The 20156-nt window shown below is 41.9% G+C and overlaps 1 protein-coding gene across 1 annotated transcript in view; it reads right to left on the bottom strand.

Annotated features, from left to right (window-relative positions):
- Window positions 1–12310, bottom strand: part of PREP (prolyl endopeptidase) — a 100401-nt gene extending 88091 nt beyond the window's left edge. The window contains exons 1-3 of the mRNA XM_061460197.1: window positions 12077–12310; window positions 10688–10762; window positions 866–999 (exon numbers count right to left, since the gene is read on the bottom strand). Coding sequence (XP_061316181.1) covers window positions 866–999; window positions 10688–10762; window positions 12077–12286 — 419 coding nt within the window. The 5' untranslated portion in view covers window positions 12287–12310. The remainder of the gene's footprint in view (window positions 1–865; window positions 1000–10687; window positions 10763–12076) is intronic.
- Between the last annotated feature and the right edge of the window lie 7846 nt (window positions 12311–20156).

The raw sequence follows: 20156 nt of genomic DNA, 5'->3' as shown, positions 1-20156 counted from the left end.
AAATTGAAAATGCCATGAAAGACAATTTGTGTTTCACATGATTTAAGAATAGCTAGTTGTTTAACACTATCTCTTTTTCAACTGCCAGAATAGTCTTCAGATGTTACTAAGTTAACCAGCAGTTTAATCCTTTTACTCCCTTCCTCTAGGATATTGTCAGTGTTTCTCAAAGAGGTCACAAAACTGAGTAGCAGCTGCAGTCTCCAGACCTCGGGTAAGCCACAGAAGCACCATCTCTTTGCCTAACCACAACATTAAAACAAGTAGGCTAGATACTGGAATATAGGAAGGTTTGTTTATTTCTTAGAAGACAGATCTTTTTGCATCAGTTGCCTTAAGTCCTCCAAATGATTCTTCCCCTATCCTCTTCAGGTACAGGATCAGTTCTTCACAAGAGAATCCCACTGGTTATGACTAAACAAAAATCCTACCAGCTGTTCAAAGTACAACCAACATAAGAGCAGTGTTTTAGTGAATATTCAGAACAATATGCACATGACAGACTTGTGCTGTTTTCAGCATGAGGTGCCTTTAACTATACTGACAGTGACAAACCCTGAAAGGAACTCCTAGAAGTTTTACTTTTAAAAAATTCATTCTACAAAGTTGTCTGAGTTTTGATAAACTCACAAATCTTCCTATGAAAAGACAACAAAAACCCCAAGAAGATAATATGATTGAGAACTGGAGACAGTCAAAGCACTTTGTGCTCTGCATCATGCAACCATATATATTAACAATGGCTTACTCTTCCTACTTCCCAACTATAAAGGAATTAATACAATTTATAATTTGCTTTGTTACTACTAGTTGCTTTTGGCTTGCTTCACATTCACCATCAACTACAAAGACATTCCTCACGTACCTCTTTCCTTTCTTGAAGTGGCAACTGTACTTAGGATAATCGTAGAGTTCAGTCATTCGTTCTTTGAACAGTCCTCTGACAGGACACTGCTCGAGAAAGGGTACTGTAAGCTTGTTCTGAGCCTCCACAAATGCCTGAAAGAAAACAATCCCCCCAAAAGAGACATGAACTCAAGCAGAAACATGTTTCCCACAGGAAACCCTATTTTCTGAAGCAATGCATCACAGACATCTTCCCCGCATATAGGTTGTACAGAGTGTTACACCTGAAGATTCTTATACATTTACATTACGGGATGCTGGGGAGGAAGTCCTCGTTAGGGACTGTAGTGATAGGACAAGGGGTAACAGGTTAAAACTTAAACAGGGGAAGTTGAGATTGGATATAAGGAAGAAGTTCTTTACTGTAAGGGTGGTGAGGCACTGGAATGGCTTGCCCAGGGAAGTCATGAATGCTCCATCCCTGTGGGGGTGTCCAAGGCCAGCTTGTACAGAGCCTTGGGTGAGATGGTTTAGTGTGAGGTGCTCCTGTCCATGGCAAGGGGGTTGGAACTAGATGATCTTAAGGTCCTTTTCAATCCTAATTATTCTATCATTATGCCACAATACTGTAATAAGACTGATCTTATATCCTGAAAAACTTCTCTCCATGGCATGCACTGAGGAAGCCAATGTTCTGGCCCAAAACAGCCCAGATTCCTGCCATTACTCTTAAAAAGAAAAAAAAAATCAAAAAAACACCCAAGCATTATGCTTTTAAAAACTGTCTTTATATTTACCTAAATGGCATAGAAAAGCTACAGTATATACCCTTGAGATACCATCTTCTCCATCTTCCCTTACTTCATCACAAATATACATCACTCCAATACTCTACAATAAGAAACAAAGAAGAGAGTCCCTTTTGCCCACAGACAGCACCACTATTTCAAGACTCGGAAAGGGCTGAAAGATGATACAAAACACCATGTGCACCATCTGTTCATCCTATTAACATAACACAGAGGATTAGTCCCAGACAGTATTTCCTGGAAAGGTCAAAGCACTGTCCACAGATCAGTTCTTAGTTACAAAAGTCAAGAGTACCTAATCTTGGAGAAGGTAACTTTGAGGAGTCTGATTTCTTTCTCTGAGTCACAAACACTTAAGGACAGTGGCCAAAACCATTACTACTCCAGCTTTTTGTATAGGCTGCCACTCCCATGGCATGCACAGAAAAAAATGGCACTCAGTGTTAGACCATTTCTATTTATAGCACAATACATTAACATAAAATTAATACCTAAGTGTCTTAAGGGCAACCACAGCTACTAAGAAGCAGACATGCAGGCTCTTCAGTCTCTAACATAGAGCAGGAAGGACAGGACACAGTGTAAGTGATTGATTCACTGCCAGATATCACAATGATGGCTGCAGTACCACTCTCGGACCCCAGCCTCTTTCCTCCAGCCTTAAACGCTGTCCACTCATCTCTTGCTTACACAGGTCTCTTTCCCAGTTGCTCTGAAAGATGCTATAAATCAGTCACACAATAAGCATATGAACACAGGACAACTACAAACGACAAGAGTGAACTGCATTGCAGGGCATAACCCACAGAAACAGAAGGGCTACAATCCATATTCCATAACTTGAATTTGACAGTTCTTCAGAAAAGCCAGCTGCTGTACAGAGTACCTGGCATACATTCACCAATTGTTATGAATGTTTACTCATTTACTAATTCTTCAGGTGAAAAGATGGAAGAATACAGCATAAAACCCTTTCAGCAGCATTTTACAGACATGTCACATTGTGAGAAGTGAGCACGTGGGGCAAGTAGAGAGAAACTCTCCCTCCCATTTACCTTGCTGACTCAGCTATGCCTAGCCAAGAGCTGCACTACATGCCAAGCTGTGTTTTCAGAGCCTTGCCAGGACAAAAGGTAAAGGTGAAAGTGCATTAATTATGGTCAGTCTCCCCCTGAGATGTGTTTGTTCATGCCTAGCAAAGCATACAGAAACTGATAAGCTTTAAACACGTGAGTGCAGAATTAGTAATGCTCTAAGAGCACTGGGCTAAGTGCTGAAACATACTAGTTTAACAACACATGGTTTGGCTACACACAAGTCAACACTCAAGGATGACATAAGAAAGCAAGCACTATAGCACTGAAAATGAACAGATTCAGAAGGCTGACAATGATGACTTTTGGACCTTTATTCAAAATTAGACTTTACACATCAGCAAGAATCAAATCAGGAAATGACACCTTAAGAAAAAGGGAAAAGGTGAATGCATTGCCAAAGAAAGGCAAATTTTTGCTTCTGATCTCCCTTTGAGGATCATAGTGGCAACAGACAGCTTTAATACCCAGCATGGCAGCACAGCACATCCTAGTGGTAAGTGAAAAATAACATGCAGCCTTCACACACACCCCACACTCCCCCACAATCAGATGATGAAAAAACTTAACAAACTCTACCCAAGAATTATGTGTATCTGAGTTTGTTTTCTCTAAATGGAAATGCAAATTTTAAAGACCACATACACAAAAATCTAGACAGCACATGCTACACAAATAAACTACTCAAATTGCTGTGACATTTTCAGAGCAAAGATGTCTTTAAAAAGCATGTATAAAACCATCCATTGCACTGAATGGGCAAAAGCACTTTCCAGTTGCATTTACTGGACAGAAAGTGGCACACACCTCTTTCATCTATCAACAGTGCAATCGAAACAGTAACACTGCTGCAAAGGCATACTAGAACTGTGCCTTACTCACTTTTAACTGCACAGCCACACCTTAGCACATCTGCTTTCATTACTTTCATTTCATTCAAAGAGAAGACACAAACTTTTCTTTACAAACATTGTAAGAATGCACAACAGCATGCTCACATACTAACTACTGCACTCACAGCTGAATCAGTAGTAATTCTGTTTCTAGAGAAACTTAATATAGTTTTCTCCTTTACCCTTAGCATGCAACAAAGATTCGAAGACTATTTGTAAAAGGGAATGATGCTGCTATCTGAAAAAGGAGGAACAAATTACAGGTTTTTGAAAGAGCTCCACTGAGAAGAATCCAGCCCAATCTGGGAACTCTGTTGTTCTTACACTTTTAAGTACAAGGTTGTACTTACGTTCAAAAAGCAATATATAATTGAAATATTGCCCTACAGGAACACATGTCAGCAGAAACTTTCAGAGTAACCAACTCCATCCATCACGCTGAGCTAAACAGATGCCACTCAGGCTATAGGGCTAACAGTAACTGTGTATCTTCATAAGCCTATACAGAAAGATTCTTATTTTGCCTGTAGAAATCTACATCTCTTGATTGATCGTAAGCATTAAACCAGGACAGAATTTGCTAGCAGAAGAAAGGACAGAATAAGGGTCTAGGTGAAAGACTTTGCTATGGTCTAAAAAACTGCTTATTTCCCACAAAGTGTTAAAAACAAACCAAGAAGTTGAGAAGTCCCTCCAAGTCAAACCCAAGACCACAGTAAAAGTGTACATTTGCAGTTGTGGCCTATGTTGTCATCAGAAGTGTTTTACCAGTGTTAACACAACTTTACAACTATGCTGGGGATAATTCCTCAGTCTATCTTGAAGGTCAGTGCAAAGGTAGTAGCAAAGCAAGAACCCACATTCTCCAATTCCTCTCTCCAACATGAGGTAGGAACTTTCCCATCTGACGAGGGGCTCAGTTTTTATTTATGTATCTGGAGAAAGGAGTTTTGTTTGCTTACGGCTGCACATGACTACTCCAGCCAAGCATACAGAGGGGAAAAAAAAGCATGCAGATCATGAACATGAAAGAACATACTTCTTGAACAACCGCTTTTCCAAATGAGATAGAGGATGTGGCTTGATTGAGCTTAACCAGCAATAAGACTGAGCATCTGACAAGAAACAGTTTTGCTTAGCCACCTGCAGATTTCAATAATCTCATTTTTGTAGCAGATTATATATACACTATATATGAAATACGATCATGTTAGTGACCCGGATGGAAAAATTCTAGACCTATTTGGCTTTCACCTAATTAAAAGTAGGCTGTAGGCAGGAAAGATCCCATTCCGGAACCATCTTATATCCAACTATCATGTGGCCTTGGGGTGACCTAGATTAAACATATGCGCCAATAAAAAACTAATCCACTAAAGGCTTCTTTCCCAGAACATCACCTTGCTATACCCATGCAACAGAGGGACAGAAGCATTCCTGTTAGTGCAAGAAGGAGAATGAGGACAGAGAGAAACCACAGAACTACCTGACTTAATGGAAACCTGCAAACTATAGTAGATCAGGTACTCTCACTGCAAAAATACCTGATTAAGCCAACTACCAAAAAAAACCCACCATCCCACCATTCTATGTTCACTTGCTTGTAAGCTGCTAACTTTGATAATTGCCCACAAGATGATTTGGACTAGCCACAGAAGCAATGAGCATTATTCTTTATGCTCATAGCTGTTGTGGGTAATTTCTTTCAGTCACAGCCCTGTTAACCCTACAGTGGGCATCAGGTGAAACTACCATGAAAATTCTAGAGTTAAAAACAACCTCATTTGCCTTTGCCTCTTTCTCCATGCTTCAAGAAATAGTAAAATTGATGTTTCACCAATCCTATCAACACAGAAACAAAGGCCTTCCCACTTATTATTTCTGTGACCACACCTATGCTTGACGTGACTATTTCTGCTACGTCTAGAAAAGCAGAATTCCAACATATCTCTGTATCTAATCAACAGCACACATTCAAATAATTTTGATTGTTCGCACACACAAAAAGATTCCTAACTTAGTAAATGAATGACATTCAGTCTCCATTTTTGGTATAAACCAGAATTTTCAGTGTTACACGCACTCAAATAAAACAAGCAAGCATGTTGTAAACTAGAACCAAATAAGGGCTCTTTCACTATAAATGAGCATGGATGACCAAGGAATTCCTCTTCTAGTTCTGTACTTAAGACAAAGAAAATTAAAAGTAACCTATTGTTGGAAACTTACACAGGATATTTTGACTTTTCTCCAAAATAAATGCAGGTTTAGGATATTAAGGACTGCATAAAGAGAGAAAGCGACTTGGAGGAAGAATGGGAAGGACACAGATCTCAAGGTCAGTGACATGAAGGCTTGAAAAGCCTACAAAGGATGCTCCAAATTCTCTGTGAAGACTGCACAGTCATCCAACTGCCTCTATACTAGCGTCTGGTTATTCTTTGATCTGGTAGGTGTAGAATGGCTATTCTGCAGGAGTTCTGCAAACTATCTCAAGAACTTGGGAGATAAAAGTATTAAGTTAGCAAGAGTGGCCATCAGCAACCTCTGCTGCAGAGCACAAAGAAGTGGATAATAAAGCAGATGAAAGGAATTTAGGACTTCAAGATTTATTTTTTTTTTGGCATCTTCTATGAAAGAGGTACAAAAAGCAAAATACTTTATTTCCCTTTGATCATTAATTCCTGGAATTTTGGAAAAATATGACATACAAAAGAACTCCCTCTACTCTTTGCATCATACTACTACTGCACTGCAAAATTCTGCCAAGCCATGTGTTTTTAGAGTGTAGGCAGGTAAGATTCAACAATATTTTCATTCCACCAACATGACATCTTGTGTCTTGATTGCTGCATTTTTAGGAAGATGTTATAATCCCCCATTCCTTATTTTGCTTCCTGTATAAGCTACAACCTCTGGAGAATGAGATTCACCCTTCTCCAACTGTTCTCACCCAACCTGTTCATAATGTGTCATGAGAGAATTAAACACTGTCAGGTCTTGACATTTTCTCAATCCTAACTCTTCCATAGGATCCTGTAAACCACTTCAATAGATATTTGTAAGGCTGCTGAAAGGCAGACATAACCATATCTCCCCACACATACTTCCCTCTGAATCTGGCACAAACTATTGTACGTATATTATTTCTTAAGGATGCCAAAATCAAAAAATCAGAATACTCCCAACTTTCTAAGTATCTAATTTTCAATGTTGTCCTGGGTTCAGCAGTAGCAGTCATTTTTCTCCTTCTTAGTAGCTAGTGCAGTGCTGTGGTTTTGACTTTCGGCCTGGGAACAGCACTGATAACACCGATGTTTTTAGTTGCTGCTCAGTAATGTTTACTCTGACCAAGGACTTTCTGAGTCTCATGCTCTGCCAGGGAGGAGGGGAAGCTGGGAGGAAGTAGAGACAGGGCACCTGAACCAGACTAGCCAAAGAGGTATTCCATACCACGGCACATCATGCCCAGTATATAACCTGGGGGCAGTTACCTGGAAGGGCTAGATCACTGCTCGGGTCAGACTGGGTATTGGTCGGCGGGTGGTGAGCAGTTGTATCCTCTCCCTTTCTTATTTCCCTTATCATTATTATTACTGGTGGTAGCAGTAGTGGCTTTGTGTTAATACCTTAGTTACTGGACTGTTCTTATCTTAACCCGTGGGAGTTATATTCTTTTGATTCTCCTCCCCATCCCTCTGGGAGTAGGGGGGAAGAAGCAAGGGGGGAGTGAGCAAGGGGCTGCGTGGTTCTGAGTTACTAGCTGGGCTTAAACCATGACAGTTCTTTGTGGTGCCCAACATGGGGCATCAAAGGGTTGAGATAACAACAGATCTGACTGGATTGTGTCTAATCGTATTTGTGATAAGCATTTATTGTTTCGGATTAATAGTCACTCGTCACAATGCTGATTTATTGGCTCTCAAAGTTGCTGCTCTTGATTTCAGAGTTTCAGCATGTTGAACCTTACTTACAGCCAGTATTTGCTGGTTTAGTGTTTATCGGCTGGAAGGCTTGGGCTAAGGTTCTTTTTTCACTGTACTTTATGCTAATGACTTGTAATACAATAGACTCACTGATCATAAAACTGCTCTGGTTTGAATTCCCAGTGTGGTCATCACCTCTATACTTTGGGAGATATATAATGGAAGTGTTTAGCAATTACACATCTTTATTTTCCTCCTTGAGTGGTCAACCTATGAAGGAGACATTCCGTTATGCTCCCAGCTCCCCCACCAGTCTATTTACAGCATCATTTGAGAGTTCTGAAGGTTTTGAATGGCCTTTGAGTACCCTTAAGACCTGCCTGCTCATTGTGATGGGGATTAGCATGTTGGTACACGTATAGAGTGTGTTTCACCCATGACCATTTCATCTGATCTCAAAAGTTAAGCAGAGTCGGGTTTGGGTCTTGTCTAGGGTTAGATGATGATACAGGAGGACCAAGAGATTTTCCCCAAGGCTGGACAGTTGTGAGTGGCAGGGTGTGTGGGACAGTATGGGAAAGTATCTAGGCCAGTGGGCCCCTCCAGTGCTTTGGAAGCATCGGAGATGGAAGGCAACTGTATGGAGTATCCAACGAGAAGTTGCAGAAACTGCTGAAGGAGAGGGTGAATGGAGTCAGTCTGCTGAGGTGAAAGCCATCCAGCTGGCCTTGGACATTGTTGAACAAGAAAAGTGGCCAGTACTTTATACTGACTCATGGATGGTGGCAAATGCCCTGTGGGGATGGTTGCCTCAAAGGAAGCAGAGCAACTGGCAGTGCAGAGGTAAACCCATGTGGGCCACTGCACTGTGGCAAGATATCGCTGCCCAGGTGCAGAACCTGGTGGTGAAGGTACACCGTGTAGATAGATGCTCATGTACTCAAGAGTCAGGTCACTGAGGAACACCAAAACAACCAACAAGTGGATAAAGCTGCTAAGATTGAAGTGGCTCAGACGGGCTAAGATTGGCAACATAAGGGTGAATTATTTTTGGCCTGGTGGGCCCATAACACCTCAGGCCATCACGGCAGAGATGCAACATACAGATGGGCTCGTGATCAAGGGGTGGACTTAACAATGGACACTATTGCCCAGGTTATTCACGAGTGTGAAACATATGCTGCAATTAAGCAAGCCAAGCGGTTAAAGCCTCTTTGGTATGGAGGAGGATGGCTGAAGTACAAATACAAGGAAGCCTGGCAGACTGACTATATCATACTCTCTCTCCTGCTCTGAAAGACTCTTACAAGAGACGGAACCTGACATCATGGACCGGATGAACTCAGCAGCTTTAAAGGGATTGGTCCATGCACTAAGGAATGATATCTCTCACTCTGTGTGTGTGTGTGTATATATATATATATATATATATACACATATATATATATATGAGATGAGTGATGGTATATTGAAAAATGTGGGATCTGAGCACGACATGAAGGGTATGGAATAAGGGGTGGATACTGTCCTGGGTTCAGCAGTAGCAGTCATTTTTCTCCTTCTTAGTAGCTGATGCAGTGCTGTGGTTTTGACTTTCGGCCTGGGAACAGTGCTGACAATACCGATGTTCTTAGTTGCTGCTCAGTAATGTTTACTCTGACCAAGGACTTTCTGAGTCTCATGCTCTGCCAGGGAGGAGGGGAAGCCGGAAGGAAGTAGAGACAGGACACCTGAACCAGACTAGCCAAAGAGGTATTCCATACCACAGCACATCATGCCCAGTATATAACCTGGGGGCAGTTATCCAGAAGGGCTAGATCACTGCTCGGGTCAGGCTGGTATTGGTTGGCAGGTGGTGAGCAGTTGTATTCTCTCCTTCTTATTTCCCTTATAATTATTATTATTGGTGATAGGAGTAGTGGTTTTTGTTATACCTTAGTTATTGGGCTGTTCTTATCTCAACCCATGGGAGTTACATTCTTTTCATTCTCCTCCCCACCCCTTCGGGAGCAGGGGACGGGGTGAGAAAGAAGTGGGGGAGTGAGAGAGGGGCTGTGTGGTTCTGAGTTACCAGCTGGGCTTAAACCATGAAAAATGTTAATGTCAGTGCCAGAGTTTTTCAATAAACCCTGTTCTCAAATGGACCTTCTTAATCCGCATGAGTCTTTATATATGCTGATAGATTTGTAAGAAGGCAACTGGATCCTAACTGTACAGACAGTAAGTTCTATTTGACTACCCTTTAGTTCATCAAGATCTATTATGCAAGCACGTAGATGAGAGAATCTAGAAGAAATCTCACTAATGGAAAGCCACCCTGCAGAATATTTTTAAACAGAGATCCTGCCCTCCATCATCTTTCTGACACTGTAACACATACTAGAGATACACCAGTGATTTAGATCTGGAACTACAGTTATCACAAAATCAGCCATTACAGAGGAAATGCCTTCCACACTGTCACCTACCACTTTCTGGCCATCACCCCCTGCCTGTGCCTTGACTATCAGAGGAACTGGCTCACAGTCACACTTGTTCTTTTTCAGGATTATCTCTCAGCAAAAGACCAGTTCCAGCAGCACAGGCTAGCTACACCAGATGCAGGCTGAAAAACACTGCAACATCTGTAATAAGAGAGACTAATAAAGCCTAACTTCAGGAGGAAAATGGGTTTGTCTGTTTTTAAAAAGGGATAAGAAAATAAAAGATTCATACACTGTCACTGTATGAAGAAAGCAAGCCAAAGGAGTTTCCTTTCTACCCTTTTTTATTATGGCAATTATGGCATTTATTATTTATTATGACAAATTTAGATGCACTTAGGACAGTGGATAAAGCACTCTAAAAATCAGTGTTTCCCTTCAGTGTGATGACACCATCTTCAGCATTCATATCGTCCAAGAAAAATGGGTCCAAGGCCAAGACAAGGCCTTAAGTTTACCAGATTCTGTTATCTAGGTGATACCAAGTGTTTTAGTCTTTCCCCCACTAACACAAAGGTACAAAATAATGGCATTGCTGTTGGCTCCAAAAAGCCTTGGCAGATCCTTGAAAAACAGCACCTAGTCTATAAAAGAGAACCATGTAGAGACAGCTACTCCCATTCAAAGAAAGGTTACCTTTGTCTGTTCACTGTCAGGATCTTCGAGCCAGCAGTATGGGTCGCTTATTTTACAGCCATGATAATCCAACACCTGAATTTATAAAAGACAGTACTTTAAAAAAAGATATGCACAGATGCTATTCACCAAGAAATGACAGGCATTGAGATGAAGGGTATTTTTGAATTTCATAAAAGAAGATAGCGCTAAGCAGCAAAGGAAGAGAAAAGCAACACCTTGCTCACACATGAGTTGCTAAGATTACCACCCTTTACTGGCACCAAGGCAGCAGACTTGTCCTCAGAAAATACACAGAAAATACCAGGGAAATACAGAACATGAATATAAATTCCTTGTACAAGATAAGGCTAATAAAGTAATAATAGGAATAAAAACAAACCACGAAACGATGAAAAAACAGACCCCCCCAAAAAACCCCAAACCTCCTCCAAATCCAGTGTCCAAGTCAAATCACAAAACCTGATTACTGGATGCACCCAAAATATGCCCTGCCTACTACTGCTACTCACAAACATGTGAGTGAAGTACATACATAAACTAAAACAAACAAACAAAAAACTCTAACAAAACACAAAAGACTAACTTTATCTAATTCCTTCCTCCAATGCACAAAATAAGACCAGACACCTGCCCTCAGGAGTTGCATAGTTCAGCCTTTCAGTCAACTATGAAAGCAAATACTTCAGTTTTTTCCAGTGTTGGCTCATATTCTCAAACATTTCTGTTCAAAAGTAATGTCAGCTCTGTAAATAATTCCTGTACTCAACCCTTTGCAGAAGGCAAAGGCAACCGAACCCATTTCAGCCAAACTTCCACTATAATCCTTGCATATCAAGTTACTACGGATCACAAGCAGATGGAACCATCGTTTAAAAACAGACTACCTGTCCTTCCGCACGCAACTACAGCCTTCGTTGAGGCCTGGACTTCCTTGTCCGCACAGCCGTACTGAAGCGGCGGGATCTGCACGCCCGCCCGGCAGCCGCGAATCTTGCTCCCACAGCTACCCTGTGGCCCCGGTCCGGCTCCCGGCCCGTCAGCCTACCTCGGGCTCGCTGACCCCGCACACGCGAGACGTGCCCGCAGGCACCGGCACGACGGGCAAGAATCCTGCTTTTACCCAGGCCCGGCAGACGCCGCGGCCCACGGCCGCTAAAACCCCACACCCTTTGAAGAGAGCCCGCTGCGGTTTTAACGGCCGAGGCCGAACAAAGCCTCGAACGCCGAGAAAGCACTAACATCCCTCCCCCGAGGCGGCACACCGCGGCACGGAGGGGGCTGTCGAAAGAGGCTGTCCCGCGGCCGGGCCCGGCAGCCGCCACACGCCATCCGCCACACGCCATCCGCCACACGCCGGCGGGCTGCCCCGGCGAGTGTCCTACTCACGGCGGTCTCGTCGCGGTACACCTCGGGGTACTGGAAGGCCTGCATGGCGGGCGGCAGCGGAGAGAGGCGGTGAGAAGAGGAAGATGAGGAGGACGAGGGAGATGAGGAGGACGAAGAGATGCGCGGAAACGAGCACGAGGCTCCGGCTCGAGCTGTAGTGGCAGCCGACAGCAAGCGTGCAGCGCGGCCCAGGCGGAGCGGAGCCGCCATCCGGCCCGCCCCCTGCCGGTGGGCCGAGCCGCACAGCGCCGCCTGCAGGGAGCCGCCGCACTTTCACCGGCGGACTGCTGAGAGCCGCGCGAGCGGCGCCGGGCCGGGCGAGCGGGCCGCGAGCGTGTGCACTGCCCTTGGTCTGTGCTCGTCCCGTCTGGCGCGCCCTGCTCCGGCAGTGGAGTTGTTTCGCTGTCACCAGGTGGAGAGCGTGTTCCATCTTCCCCATACCGAATGCTTAAAAAAAAAGAATAACGGGGTTTTATTCTTTCAGCTTATTTTTCCTCTCACTCCCCAGCTTAACGCAGGCTGTGTGGGGAGCTCAGGCTGTGCACTGCCGGGAAGACAGCAGCTGTTTCACGGGTGGGGGCTCAGGCTGCTCAAGGCTCGCCCAAACCTGGATTACATTTCCATTTCAAACACGCTTCTCTGCACGTTACCGAATCTCCCCTTCACCTAAAAAGCAAAGGCGAAGCTCCAGCATACCAGCCTGGGTGGTGTTTGTCTTGCTCACTGCCTGTGCCAGGGGCTCTGGTCTGCGGCCTGTGCAGCCACTCTGGTGTTTCAAGTGGGCGACCTCGGGCTCACCCCCCAGGTGTTTGTTTTACAATAGTTTTCTGGGTTAGAAAACTTGCAAACGTTTTTCCTTCATCAATATTTTCCTTCCAGGTAGTGACCCAGGGAACCCCCCGTACACTGGAAACACTCAGAGGATGAGCTGTTGTTTGGCCAGCAGCATGGCTGAACTGGTGTTCTTCCAAATAGTCCTTCCTTCAGAGTTGCAGCAGCAGCCTCGCCCAGGTGTCCTATCAGCCTGGGAGAGACTTCCCTGCAGCTCCTCCAGGATAAACCCATGTGTAGGTGGGATGTGTGGCACCAGCTGGAGACAAGGTTTGCATGCCATGGTGTTCAGAGGTTCCATCAGCCCAAAGAGCATTCACAGTTGTGAATAAAGTAACTGCCTGGGATGACAGTTGAAACGAGGAGTTTTCTCCGAATCACAGTGATGTAAAACATTTCAGAAATGGCAACAAGCGTTTATAGTTACCTGCTCATTTACTCTTAATGAAAAGTTGCCATCTCTAATTGAGCATCCTGTGGCGAGGCTGAGGTTTGTGTGCATAAGAGGAAATAAGCCAGCCCCATAATGATGACTATTACTGACATAACTTGTGTTCATCAGCTTCACTTCCATCCTAAACAACACCTACACAGCTTCTTGTCTCTTGTTCCATCTGCTTTGGTCATTTTTCCTTTTTGCCTTGTTTTTCTGTTCTTTGCAAGGCAGGAGCACAGCTGCCCACTGCACGGTCCATTGTGGCACTCACGAACAGGCAACCAGCACAGTGGTTAATGGCAATGCCCTGACATGCCCATTGCTGATAAAAGCTTGCTAATTGTCTGAGCAACTTGCTCAGATAAATAATGGCAGGCAAAGGTTGCTGCATTTCTGTCTAGAGCTTCCTGCACAGATCATGTATGGACAGAAATTTGCATCTATGGGAGAATTATTAGTTCAACACCTCTCTGAAGCATTCAGCTTGCCTGTGTGCCACACAGACAGTCTACATGCACATGTATCTGAGAGTTTTAAGCATCCTCAACTGCAGATTCACTTCATACACAGCAAAGGCCTTGCGTCTGATTCAGAGCTGCAGTTTGCCTGAAGAAAACCACTTCCAGCCTCAGGATGCTCTCCAGGATGAATGCATTTCACATTTGTCAAGAATTTCTTGATGTTTAGTCCCTCAGTCAGGGTTGCGAGTAGCTGTGGCTGAGCAGCAGTACATCCACATATCCTGGGCATTTCCATAATGTCCCCGTAGATCACCTTCATGATGTCAAAGCAGTCCTCCTCGAGTGTGTTGGAAGTTTTGGGCAACGGAAGAGATTCGGCCTGCCGGGAGAGGGCAGCCTGACTGCAGCTGGCACACAAGAGCGCCAGGAGTTTTTCAGGCTTCAGCAATCGTTTCAATCCAGGGCACGGTAATTCCTGAATGGGTTGGCAAGCACCCAGTAATCACAGTAATTATCCATTACCATACCTTCCAATTCATCCCAGATACAGAGGAGGCGGGAATATGCAAAGAAACCCAAGTACATGGTTGTCCAAAATAAGATCTTTGGGCCTTTATTTTACAAGCAATAATTTTCTTTCAAAGGTGAGCACCAGGGACAGAAATCGAATTTTCTCTTTACTGTAAATTTCTCCTTTGAGGGTGGAGGCAGGGAAGGATGACACACTAACAGCAGCAAAAGGAGCAAATCTAAGCTGTTTGATCTCTTCTTATTAGAAAAGCAGTTATGCAGGTTACATAGTGTTTAAAACGGTGCCCAAACCAGTTTTTTTCTTACCAGGGACCATGCACCCGCTGTACAAACGAAATGGAGTGTTCAGTGTGCTGTCTGTTAGCAGAAATACTTATTATGAAAGGTGTAGCAATCTTCTTTTTTCAGAATGTTTGCTTAACACAAAGTTAAAAGTGGTTAGTAAATATTTGAAACTTATCTTAATTGTTTGGTGTTATAGGAACAAGTAAAATTCTATTAAATTGTTACTTTTTTCTTGGGCCTAACCAACCCCATCAGAGTTCAGATATGAGATTTGCTGAATTTTGAGGATAACCTACTGAGTAAGCAAAAGAAATTTCTTCCTATATTTGGGGGGAAAAATAAAGTTTGAAAATATCTCTGTTTTCTTTGTCATCTTACTGCATTCTCATGTTAGCATGAATCTGATCATTTCAAAACCAGATACTGGTCTCTACTGATATTAATTATGCTGATCACCCAGTCATTAGCAAATCTCTTTCAGCTTACTCAGCATCTCCACAATGAGTCACTGCAAGTAGTGTATTGACTCAGTAGGAAGTGACTTCATAGTCCTTGACAGAAAATCTAGCAGCAAATTTTGGTTTTACCTTTCCTTTTTGTCCTTTCCCCAGCCTTACTCCACCATTATGACTTAGCAATGACTGGAAACTTTTCTGCGATAGAAAGAAGCCTGATCTCTACCTTTATTCTTGTTTTCCTACATATGTTTTTTTTATTCCATGTGCCTAATTGTAAGAATGTTCAGACTGTTCTGCTGTTCAGACAATTACCAGCAGGTGTCAGCAGAACCTCAGTCTTTCACAATCATGAGCTGTGCTGAGCTGTACAAATAACTCGAGTTTCAGAGGAATGTGACTCTGAAAGTGTCTGTCCTGCTGAAATTCTGTTTCGAAAGCACTGACTCAAGAGCCTAATTCGTGTTGATTTTGTATGAATATTTGATTCCTAAATTATGTTCATCTACTGTACATAATAATTATGAAAATTGTGTATTGTTTATGGATAATTGAAGAGTTGCTTAGTTTTATAGGCTGAATTATTAAGTGGCTTACATAACAAAATATTTTTTTTGTTATCTCAGTTACAAAAACTTCTACCTGATGGAGGTCTGGTCAGTATTTGAAAGTACCATCAGGCAAAGCAATATTTCATTGTGGTAAATTGCTCTGCGCACCATGGGACGTGATGGGTGCATTTAAGTCAGTGTCATGGTACAGAATCCTACCCTAACTTGCCCTGGGGTTCTGCAATGGTGTGCTTACAATACTGGTGAAGTCAGTTAAGCAATGTAGTGATATCCACATGGGGAGTTAGTATGGAATAGCAATTACAAAGTAGTATTTCAAAGTATTTGATCAGGGAGACAAACTGAACCATAACTATGGTATAATAAATGTATATAAACTGATGTAAGAGTATCAATACAGAGATCATAATATAACTACACCAAATTAACAGTAACTTTTTTTTGAAGGATTTTTTTTTCAGGCAGATGAAAGTTAAGGTGTTTAGGCTCACCTTTTTCTTCTGTAGTGACCTTATCTGTGAAAAGAAGAATGGAAAAAATTCTAATCCTAGAAGAAGCTGATGACCACAGTTTTTCATTGATGCTCTGGTTTTATTCTTCAGTTTTTAACTGGAAACAGTTGGCCATTAAAAGAAGGATTTCTCAAATACCAGAGGTCACACAGGGAAATCTGGGTCCTTGTGTCCATGCATAGATAGTCAATACTCAGCTTTCACTGAATTTGGTGTGTTTGGTTCTTTTAATAGGTTATCAGGGAGGTCCCCAGTGTTTGCAAGGTTAGGTGCTGTCTACTTGTGCACCAGATCATTGTGTATTCCTGACACCTAGGTTGCACTTACTCCAGCATTTCTGGAAGTGTATCCTAATGTTATGCAATTCGGCTGGGACCCCATGAACCATGTATTTTGCTGTTCTTCTAACAAGGCTATTGCAGAAAAGTTAGAAGGGCTTGAACTTCCCTTGCTACACAGTATTTAACAGGGGAAAGGGTGTGACATAAAGTCCAGTGACAATCAGTAGAAGTTTTTCTATCTAGTTTTTTGCACTACTGATTTCACTGATCTTTGAATCAACCTGTCTTCCATCTTCCTCCCACCAAACATCATTCTTCAAACAGAACTACTTTTATAAGCATAATTTTCTGTCTAATGAAAAGTTACTCATTTTTTTTGTGGGGAAAGATAGCAAATCCATATTAATAAAATTGTAAGAGAAGTGATAATTTTTTTGTGTTTGCTTTTTTCCTTTCTGAACTATTTTTTCTTGTATGCTGCAAAATACATTTTATAAGCTGATTCCTGTCTTCAGGCATCAAAACCAACTAAGATAACCATATTGAAAAAGATGGTGATAAAAATAATTCTTACATGGCAATATCTGAAAAGAGAGGTAAGTATGAATTGAAAAGAGGCTTGTTATTCTTTTCAGTTCTGAAAATGTAAGGATAATAATTTTCTTGCTTTGGATGAAATCTTCTTCTGATTGAAGTCAAAGGAAGTTTTGCCGTGATTTCAAGAGGGTAGGAATGTCACCCCTAATCTTGGCAGCAAGCAAAATAGAAAGCAGCTTCCTGTTAACAGCTTATGACTTGTTGACAGAATTTGGAATACACTAAATGTAGTGAAACTGATATATTTTTCTTGGAAAAGAAAAGAGTTTTAGCTCATTTTAAAAGACTCCACATCTAGAAATATCTTCTTCAGCAGTCACCATGTACCCATGTTTAACACATTTCTAATATATGTGTTCAAATGGCTTAGAAATAGAGCTTTCTATTGTGTTTCAGCAAACATTTGGTTTGGGTTATAACACTATAGAAATGATAGATCCCTGCAGAAAAAATGAACTTTAAAGTCAGAGCACCAGAAATGTGATCTCAAGCAAGACTTACACATACCATTGAGAATAACTTCTCAATACATGAGGAAAAAACAAAAGAAAGAAAGAAAACTGTATGCAATTCACAGACCACTGAATCTGAAATTCGAACTACATTGGACAGTGTGCAAGGTTATCACACACAGTAGTGCTCTAGTCACCCTGTTGTAACAAGTCATTTAAAATATTACCACTGCAATTCCATAATGGAGACAAAAATAAGAAAAAAAATTCAGTTCCTAAATGCTAGAGATGCTCAATGCATTTGTGATTTAATGTTTACAATCAAAGTGAAAAAAAACCACAAAACAACATTCAGGGGCCTGAAGAAAAATAATATGATGTTACAGGTCATTGTGCATGTAACACTTGTAGCAACATGGCTTTTTTTGCAGACAGTGTGAAAAAGGAAAGCTCCTGGGGAAATTCTGAAGGTGCATAATGGCAGGGTGAGGTATGCTTTTATAGAGAGTTCCTCCCAGGCTCACAAGGTAGTATAGGAGAAGGACGTTATTGGTGTGAAAGGTTTAGTAATGTGCCGTGACGGCTGGTGGCAGTTGTCAGAGATGGCAGCAGGGCTGCAATCTGCACGGAGGAGAATTACGTTGTGCTTGATGGTGGGGGAGCTGGTGGGAAGATGGGATGAGAGAGGAAGCCTACTTGAAGTTGTGGACATGAAGAAAAGAGCAGGAAATGGGCTCTGTCAGAAGCAGGGAGAAGCATCTTGTTGTGAAAGGATGAAAACTGAACTGGTAATTTTGGCTCTATGGAAGTATGAAGAAGGTCATAGCTTTGAAGTTTTATGTATCAAGATTTACACAGAGCCTTGATATGAAAAGCTGACATGGAGAAAATCCCAGTCTGAAGGTGGTGACAAGTTCAAGGCCCAAGCAGCAGATGGGCCATCACTGCAGATGGGCAGCAGTGATGTTAGCCACTGTGACTGGAAGAAGCAGCAGCAAAGAGAGCTTAGAAGACGGATTAAGGCTCTGGTGAGACATACTGAGCTTGAGCCGCTGTCGAGACATTCAGAGGGAAGAAGGCTGAGCTCTGGGCTTGGTCCGAAAGGAACATATGGGTGGATTTGAGTCATCAGTATGAGAAGTTTGTCTTGTGTTTACAGACCAGCTTCCCCAGGGAGGAGATGCCCTCTCCAGAGGGAGGAGGGAAGATGATCAAGGACAGAGCCCTTTGGAGCCCACAGAAAGCTGGAGAAAAACAAAAGCATGTTATTCTCCTGTTCCAGCATGTGATTTGTTGACAATAAAAGCTTTTTATAACTGATTTTAAATCCTACTATCAAAACTTCTGAAGACACAGATTCTAATGCAGTATGGAGCTGGTACAGAAGCCCTACACAGTTTACTGAGTAAATAGTCACTTCTGGAGATTAATTTGAAGTTTCTTAAGTTACAACAATATTACTGAAAACGAATGCCTGTTATGTATTTTGTTATTCCCTGCTCCAGGAGGAGTGTGCTGGAATTTCAGAGGAACAGAAAATTCAAAAAGCCGATACATATTAGAACAACTTTAATATTTTTCTGGAAAAAAAAATCATTTTCATGAAATTTTTGCAAGCTTTTCTTTTTTTCATTTACTTTTTAATCTAGAGGGTTCCAAATTTTGTTAGAAAATGAGGGGAAGGAGAAATTGAGACAAATTACATAAAAATAAATTCCTTTTCTGAACATTTTTATTAGATGTTCTCCCTTTGCCTCCAGTCTAGGCAGAGGAGGCATCATTTTCACTGACTGCAACAGGTTCCTGAGCATGGCCAGGAAACATGGAGCAAGTCAGAGAAATTGCAGGAATAAGTAGGGCGCATTGGGTGGCAGAAAATTCCTCAAAAAAATCCTCACAAACTTTCCTCTAATTCACTGAATCTAAATCTTACTAATTTTTATCTCTTGGTGTGAGTCCTATTCTAAATGCAGCACATGCCTGACAGTCACCAAAAGGTACAGAACAAGGTAGAAGAAGGCCTCTGCCACATAACTTTACAGAGGAACTATTAAATTATCCAGTCAGAAGGATCCTTCATGCATCTTGGGGAAAAATTTTAAATCAGCATTTGTGTTAAATAATAGTAATATGTCTTGTTTCCCCTTGCCCCTTTCTTCTCATATGCAGTGGTATTCTGAAATCAATATCCAGCAGCCATTTCTGACGTCTAGTTTTTGTAGATCTAGTTTTTGTAGATCCCACAGGTTACTGCCGCAGGTTATTTGATCCATTACAAACATTATTTAACTATCTATGGTTAAATATTATAGAGGAAATAGAGGTACTTGGGAAAGAAAGGAGAAAAAAGCAAGAATTAAAGACTGTGAGACCACATCTTCTTCTGCAAGAAGGGTCTTGCCTGCCTGGTAGACTTTCTTTGATGTCTAATTATGTTAGATGTTAGTGTTGTAGTAGTCAGGTTTTGATCCGTAATTATGTCAGATGTTATGTTGTTGATGTTAGTGCTGTAAATAACCCCTCTCTGAATTCACTAATTAAATCTCTTAATATTATTTATTCCCTCCTATCAAAACTTACTTCAGTAATTAAAAATATGATGGTAATTTATTCTGGCCGTATGACCATTTTGTTCAGGTATTTATTTAAATAATTGTATTTCATTAC

This window comes from Pezoporus flaviventris, unplaced genomic scaffold, assembly GCF_033815535.1.
Source record: "Pezoporus flaviventris isolate CSIRO_AGI_PZ_B2104156 unplaced genomic scaffold, CSIRO_AGI_Pfla_v1 ptg000031l, whole genome shotgun sequence".
NCBI classification, from domain to species: domain Eukaryota; kingdom Metazoa; phylum Chordata; class Aves; order Psittaciformes; family Psittacidae; genus Pezoporus; species Pezoporus flaviventris.
The sequence above is the reverse complement of the archived record's forward strand: the minus strand, read 5'-3'. Positions and strand labels throughout refer to the sequence as shown.